At 30.4% G+C, this 7782-nt stretch overlaps 1 protein-coding gene across 1 annotated transcript in view; it reads left to right on the top strand.

Annotated features, from left to right (window-relative positions):
• Positions 1-2813, top strand: part of LOC111997092 (uncharacterized) — a gene marked incomplete in the record, with an annotated part of 13514 nt that extends 10701 nt beyond the window's left edge. The window contains 3 exon segments of the mRNA XM_065775287.1: positions 1463-1524; positions 1646-1742; positions 2023-2813. Of these exon segments, the coding sequence (XP_065631359.1) occupies positions 1463-1524; positions 1646-1742 (159 nt within the window).
• Positions 2814-7782: the final 4969 nt, after the last annotated feature.

Here is a 7782-nt window from a genome sequence, read left to right as displayed (position 1 = left end):
AGGAGGTAGAGAGAGATTCTGTGTCCGCTTATCTGTTCTACAAATTGCAGTTAGCTGGTTCTATTAGCTTTGATGGAACACCTTAAACCCATGTACTCAAAAAGTTCAGATTATCTTGTTCTTATGCTCAACTCAGTCCTGTCAATCCATGTTTTCCAGCAATAAGATGCAATTGATGGTCATACTTTAGCCTAATGAAAGTTATTAGAAGGAAGTATAGGTAATTATTAGTAGAATGGAATATTTCCTAACCACCATGCATAAGAAATTTGAATGATGACATTAGATTTTTATATTATATCTCTATTTATTAACCAATTTAGCTTAGCAGTTTAAGTGCACTCAACTCAACGATACAACAATATATTTCGAGTTATATACCCAGATATGCATCAAACAATAGTTTTAGATATTGAATTTATGGATATAAAGCTTCTCTGTCCTTTTACCTCCAAAAACAATTTTTGCTGTGTGAGTGAGGTATGTATGAAGATGGATTCTGACATAGGAAAATAAAATCTAGAATTAAAGAATTATTTGTACATGTATCATTAAAGGAGCAAAGTTTTGCATGGTAATATTAGACCGCCTGACCTTTCTCTTCACCTATTCTTTATTGTTTTGGCTTCTGTTAGGATATAATAAAAATTAGTTACTACGCAATTGCCATTCGTTTGTTCTTATTTAACTTCTTATTCTTTAATCTGAGAACTAGCATGCTGGTATTGGCACAAATTGAAAAAACTCTTGTACCTTGTTGGCTAAGATGGCCTTTTTTCTATTGTTTTTCTTGTGAGTTAGAGGAATCTCTTTTTTTTTTTTTAGTTTTCCTAAGTAGGTTCCCAGTCCCTAAATGTCGGAGCATCAGAGGATACTAAAACAGCTTGATTTTCCTATGCACTATTTAAGATATTGGCTGAATTATACTTTTCATCCCTTAAATTTGGTTCAAGTTCGATTTTTGTTCCTCAAATTTAAAAGGTTACAATTTCATCCCTAAAATTGTTTTGAAGAGAGAGAGAGAGAGAGAGAGAGAGAGAGAATAATTTGAATCTATATATGTGTGTAATTGTAATTTTTTTTAATTGTACCGTGCATATGTACAAGTTATATACTAGTTTATTTAATGGATGATGGATGTAAGAATGAAATTGATACCTTAACCCCCAAAAAAAAGAAGAGGAAGAAATTTTTACTTATATAAAATGGATACTTTTTTATATTTTTAATGAAATTACATCTTGTTAAATTTGAGGGACAAAAATCAAACTCGGCCCAAATTTCGGGGATGCACAGTGCATTTTTAGCCTATTATTTTTTTCCTCCATAGTTTTTGCTGTGTGTAGATCTCATTTATATTACTTTCCAGATGATGTAAAATGCCTTATCTTCTCAATATTAGTCAGATAATAATAATTGCAGTTTTGTAGTTATCAAAATAATTTTATACTTCTATGAACAGTTGGAGGATAACATCAATCTCTTCTGTCGGACGAGAACTAACATTTCTGCCATCCTCAATGAGTATGTGGATACTCTTATTTATCTTAATTTTAACATAAACTCTATTGTTTCATGTCCTGATTAGTATTAGGGTTTGGCGTTAATAGTTCACTTTATGTGAATGCTTTTTCAATCTTTGCAGCATGAGAGATATGCCTGGCATTATGAGTCATATGCCACCACTGCCTGTATGCATAAATGAGGATCTTGCAAATAGTATTTTGCCTAATACAATTTAGGTAAGCTATTACGTGAGTTAACTCAATTTACATACCCTGGTTGTGTGTCAGAGAGAGAGAGAAAGAGAGAGGAAGAGGCCTTCCACTTTTGTGGGTGGAGCATTCTCTTTCTCTGAAGGCTTTTCATATGAACTATTATTCTGGACTTCTGACCTCTATTTTATTTGTGTGCAAATGATTATATAACTTCAAGCTTTCATTTTCCTCACTATGATGTCCTTCCTTACTATTCTTCTGTTAGAGGTATATTTATATATTTTATGTTTTTATCTTTGTTCAGTGCTCTGATGGCTGAATAGATATGCGCAAAATATGGACATACAAGATTGATTGTTTCCTTTTTTGCCAATTCAAGCAGACAAATCAATGATGCTGTAGGACTTCCTTAATGTCTGAACTCACAAGTGCACAAGTTCTTTTTCTTTACCAGGAAGCCGAGTTGCATACATTTTGGTGTGACATCCACTTGAGGAGCCTAGCTAATTTAAGAACCACACCTGCCTCTTCAATTTTGGGCTTCTACATGTCTTTTGATTTAGTGCTTCCTGGTTTGTTGTGTTTTCTCTCTGAAGGTAGAACTTGTACTGGTATTGTTGTATAAATAAAATTATTTTGTGCAAAAAAAAAAAAAAAAAAAAATGATATATAAGTATAGTTTGAGATGGAAGGCACTCCATTATTTTCAAATCTTGATTATTAGTTGTACCACTTATGTTGTGGACTAACCATGTTTCTATTTTTTAGTACGCTGGTTCTGACTTTGATTGAAGATCCTAAATTTTAGTTCTAGGTATTAGCTCTGGTAGGAATATTTTGGATCAAGTTCAATCATATTCTAGAGATTTACTAAGTACATTGTATGCTCAATCTGTGGGAGTACCGAATATCAGGATCATAGTTTTCATGTAAATGTCCTATAGCTGAGCATTATTGGTAGCATGTGCATGACAACTATAGGGCAAGTTGATTACATTATTGAGTGGTTCGAGTCGGTCAAGAAACTTATCTGACTGGCCATGAAACATTGGTGAAAATTCTTTGACAAATGTATCAATTTTTTTCTTTTTCAAATTGTGAATATATATATATATATATCAATGTTGTATTAATAAGATATTTTCTAATCCTTATGGTATAATTGAATGTGTTTTTCTTAAACGTCCAACAGGATGAATGAGATGCGAAAATTGTTATTGCTATTGGTAGTAACATGATTCCTAGGAAGATTGTGAATATTATTTAACATTTTTTTTTTCAAAAAATTACGGTAACTTTGGCAACTTAGGCATATTTATTATGCCAAATTTCAAATTACACCTCTAAAATTTGGAAATGTTTAGATTTTCCACTCTAAAATTTTAGAATTTGGATTTTATTCCTTGAAATTTAGAAGTGTTTGGATTTTACAAAGTTTCAGGTTATGATTTTTCTCCCTCAAAGTTTAGAAATGTCTATATAATTTATTCAAATAACAATTATTTTTGCCATGCATTTAACCATTTTTATGATTCATGTGAAGAAAATTGGTTTATTAACTTTTTCAGTATAATATTATACGAAAAAGTCAGTACCATCATTTTTTTTTTAATTAAAATCAGTTATTCTTTTTTTAAATTAATTTTAAAAATGCTAAATTGCAAACTATATTCTTAAAATTCAAGAGTGTTTGGATTTTATACCCTGAAATTTCATAATTTAGATTTAATCTTTAACGTTCTATTCTGTTTGCACTAGCTGCCTCTCTATTTATATTTTCTATTAAGCTCTACATAAACTTGTTACGGGTGTTTAATTTGTTCAATAAAATGACATCGCATAATTTTTGTAGCCTAAAAAAATTTAAATAATTAAAAATGACACGACATAATAAAAATGATGTGACAATATTTTATTAGACGAATTAAACACGAGTGGCAAAATTTATGCGGTACTTAACGGAAAATATGAATAGAGGGGCTACTGATGCAAATAGAATAGAACTTTAGGTGGTAAAATCTAATTCTAAAATTTAAAAGTGTAAAATTCAAACACTCCTAAATTTTAAGGGGTAGTTTACAATTTAGACTTTAAAAAAAAAAAAAAAATTGTAGAACAACAATGGACTAATAGGTCAAATTTTGGTCAAATATCCTACGAAGAGAGTCACGAGTGCTGGAAGTATTGATGCCATAAGAGTAATCACAACTTACCCCTGATTTGCGAGGCCCAACCCCGATTAGAGAAAGAAAGGGGTAGATAAAGAACGGTAAGGTGGGGTGGGATTATTTAATGGTCTTTCCTTGATGATATATGTTTAAGAATTTAAATCTCGTGTGCCCATTATACATGAAATTGGCAATACACGACTATTAGGTTTTAGATTGGCAATATTCGTGACAATGTAAAATTTAATAACTTAATAAAAAGTAGTTCAAGTGTTCAAGATCAAAGCGTGTCAAGTAGCTCAAGAAGTTCGTTCTGTACATATTTCAATAAGAATCGACCGAGGCTTGATTAATCAAGATTCAAAATTTGACAGATCCTCGATTGATGTTCAATCAGTTGAGATAAAGTCTTTGACAGTTACTCAATTGATCAAGAGTCGTAGACTCAAATGACATTTTAATATACATACATACATACATACACTAGTCTCGTCACATGCATTCCGCGCGTGCAATGAGGCTTTTTTATTTTTATTTTTTTATTATTAGTGTTATAATTTTTCACTTACTTCAATATGAGATTCACACTTATTTTCCCAAAAAAATTGCATGTTTAGAAACACTAATATAGCCAAAAGTATCATAAGGCTAATTCTAAAAAATGAACAGCAAAATATCATTGAAATATGTTTAATTTTTTTTTTTTAATTTTACTTTATAGGAAACCGTGGGTGGATTTTATTTGAAGAAGGTGGGGTAGTTTTATAGGAAACTATGGGTGGATTAATGTTATAATTTTTCACTTATTTGAATTTGAGATTCACACTTATTTTCCCCAAAAAATTGCATGTTTAGAACCACTAATATGGTCAAAAGTATTATAAGGCTAGTTCTTAAAAATGAATACCAAAATAGCATCGGAATATGTTTAGTTTTTTTTTATTATTATTTTTTATGTGATATGGGGCTTTTTTTTTTTTTAACAGAACTTGGGTGAGGTTTTTTTAATAGAAAACTGTACGGTGGTTTTTATTTTTTATTTACTTTTTTTATAGAAGGTGGGATGGTTTTTTTAGGAGAAGGTGGAGATTGTGGAGAGGTTTTATTTTTATTTTTCACTTTTTTGTTATTAATTTTTGTCGATTTATGGTTTTAACCCTATTTTCTATTTTTAAGGAATAAAGATAAGTTAATTAAATTAGGAGTATTTTTGTAAGTAAAAAAGGCAATAACTAAAATTTTGAATCTTCTTAATATATAGAGATAAAGGCTTGCTATAAATTCATTTTCGTGTGGTGATAGACAATAAACCATACTTGATAAAAAAAAAAAAAGACAATAAACCATACTGCACACTGAAACATTTAAAACCTTTCATTCTAGTAGACCTGTGAGTACAACGGCATACTTCTTATTGGTTTGCAACCATCCTTGTGATCAAGAAAGTTGTAACCGCAGGGTCGTCATCCCAGTGAAGTTTACTACAGCATAAAACCTTCAAGGAGTGCTTTGGAGTTTGTGAGAGGTTTTGTTTGTTAACAAAAATGAGTTAATCATGAAGGGGTCCATGTACATAAAGTTCAGAAGTTCATCTACTAGGATTTTAGATAACAAAAGTTTTGTTCTAGATTGTAAATTCCTGTTACAGTGTATTGTCTTACTTGGGGTAGGTTAACTTGGTAGTGGTTTTTCATTTGGAGACATTCCCCGCTGGTTTTCCACTTATTAACTATTTCGTTGTGTTATCTGTTTATTACTTTTTATTATTGCTTTACAGAATTTGTAATTTAATGATTTCATCGATCAAATCATTAAAATTTGGTTCACATAATTGGTTTAATTGGTAATTAATTCATAATTCCCCTGCTTATTAACCAAGGGGGTCTAAACTAGACTTTTCAATCCACCATCCTCAAGAATTAAGATGGAGAGATAGTATCGCTACTTGGTTTAAGTCTGCAAATCACCTTGGCCCCTGTGAGAAGATAAGTAGAACAAAGATTCAAAATCGGAAGATGAGTAAGGGGAAAATGATCTAGTCAAATAACTGGCCTCCACGGTTCCACTAGTATTGATAAGGCGTATTTAAAGGTAAGCTGATGGTAATCGATCCTAATCCTAATTTTTCAGTAGAATTAAAAAGATAAATTACAACGGTTAAATGGGATGATGGAAGGAGTTCTTGGAGCTATGAATCATTAGGTTCATCTACTGCCACCCCATGATGAAGAAAAAGAATTTGAAGGTTAGGGAAGGGCCTTTTTTTTTTTTTTTTTTTTTGTATTAAAAATGTTTGTAATTTCTTTTAGTATTAAAATTTGAAAACATACTTTTAAAGTGGTTAAATGACAAATTTTTAACGAAAGTGGATGGAAGAAATTTTTTTTACAAAAAATGTGAAATTTAAAAACGAAAGGACAAAAATAAAACTTTATGATTAAATCCAATAGTTTGTTGGTATGGAAAATTCTGTATTAATATGAATGAATTTCTAAAGTTACAAAAATAAAAAAAGAAAAGAAAAGAGAATGAGATTATGAGAGGGACAAAGATTTCCTCTAAACCAATTTAGAGAAATCTCTTTTAACTCAATACATAATGATTTATAAGATTATTCGTGTGTATAATTTAAACGAGTCACATAACTTATTAAAATAGTCATGTAACTAAAAGTACACATGAATTTTGTTTTCAATCACCACATAAGGAGGAAGTTACCTCCAAACTGGTTTAGAGGTAAACTTTATCCTTATGGGAGATGGGAGAATATTGGGACTTTTGGTAAAATAATGCTTTAAAAAAAAAAAAATTCTAATAATGGTTTTGATTTGAAACTATTTAAGAGAATGGTGTTTGGAGGTAGACTTTATTTTTTTTGGAATGAGAGAATATTGGGACTTTTGATAAAATAATGCTTTTTAGAAAGAAAAAAAAAATGCAAAAATGATCTTGATTTGAAACTATTTAGAAGAATGGTGCTATTTTAAATTTCTACCGACTGTCTTAAAAAAAAAAAAAAAAAAAATTGATAATGTATCACGTACTCAAATAACTCAATACATAATTTTGCTGTCGCCAAGCCCCTTATTTGCAAACCTATCCAAAGCCGCCACAATTTGGCATCCTCATTTGCAAATGCGTTTGCCTCGTCTTCACACCACAACCAAAACCCATCCCCAGTCTCACCATTACATCTTTAAATCAAAACTCAGCCAAACTAGCAACACCCCCAAATTAAACCCCGAAACCAAACTCCACGGGAGTCTTAGCTCTCTATGTGGCTATAAATGAATTAAGATGTTCAGTTGTTTTATGAATAACTTGGACTTGCTTGGGAATAAAAAAAGAGCTTTTTTATGTTCGTTTATTTAGCAAATGAATCAAATTCAAACCTAAATTTAACCTCAATTGTAGGTTCCAGTTAGCTTAATTGGTAAAGCCTCTAATAATTGAATAAGAGATTTGAGATTCAATTTCCAGCTACACCAAAAATTGATTGGTGTTTTGGTTTAATGATAAAGAGCTATCATCAGAAGCGGACGTTATAGGTTGAAACTCTATAAAAAAGAAGTCGAGATCAAATGTAATAATGTGATCATGAACAAGCTTACAAGTACGATGTTTGATTAAAATATACATAACATTATATGTTTATATGTAAAAATGTTTAAAATATAATTATATAGACTTGAGATTAAATTGTAAGAGTTTGTACATTATATATCAAATAATTATTCATAATGTATTGATAGTATAGATAGTCCATTTTATAGTAAAATGATATATAATTTTAAAAATACAAGGTGTAGAGAGGGAATATTTTTGACAAATTACAAATTGCCATGTCATGCCACAAGTTTATGTAGTATTGTCAATTACAAAGTACCATGAGCTAT

Source organism: Quercus suber, unplaced genomic scaffold, assembly GCF_002906115.3.
Source record: "Quercus suber isolate HL8 unplaced genomic scaffold, Cork oak 2.0 scaffold_108, whole genome shotgun sequence".
Classification (NCBI taxonomy): Eukaryota; Viridiplantae; Streptophyta; class Magnoliopsida; order Fagales; family Fagaceae; genus Quercus; species Quercus suber.
The sequence above is the reverse complement of the archived record's forward strand: the minus strand, read 5'-3'. Positions and strand labels throughout refer to the sequence as shown.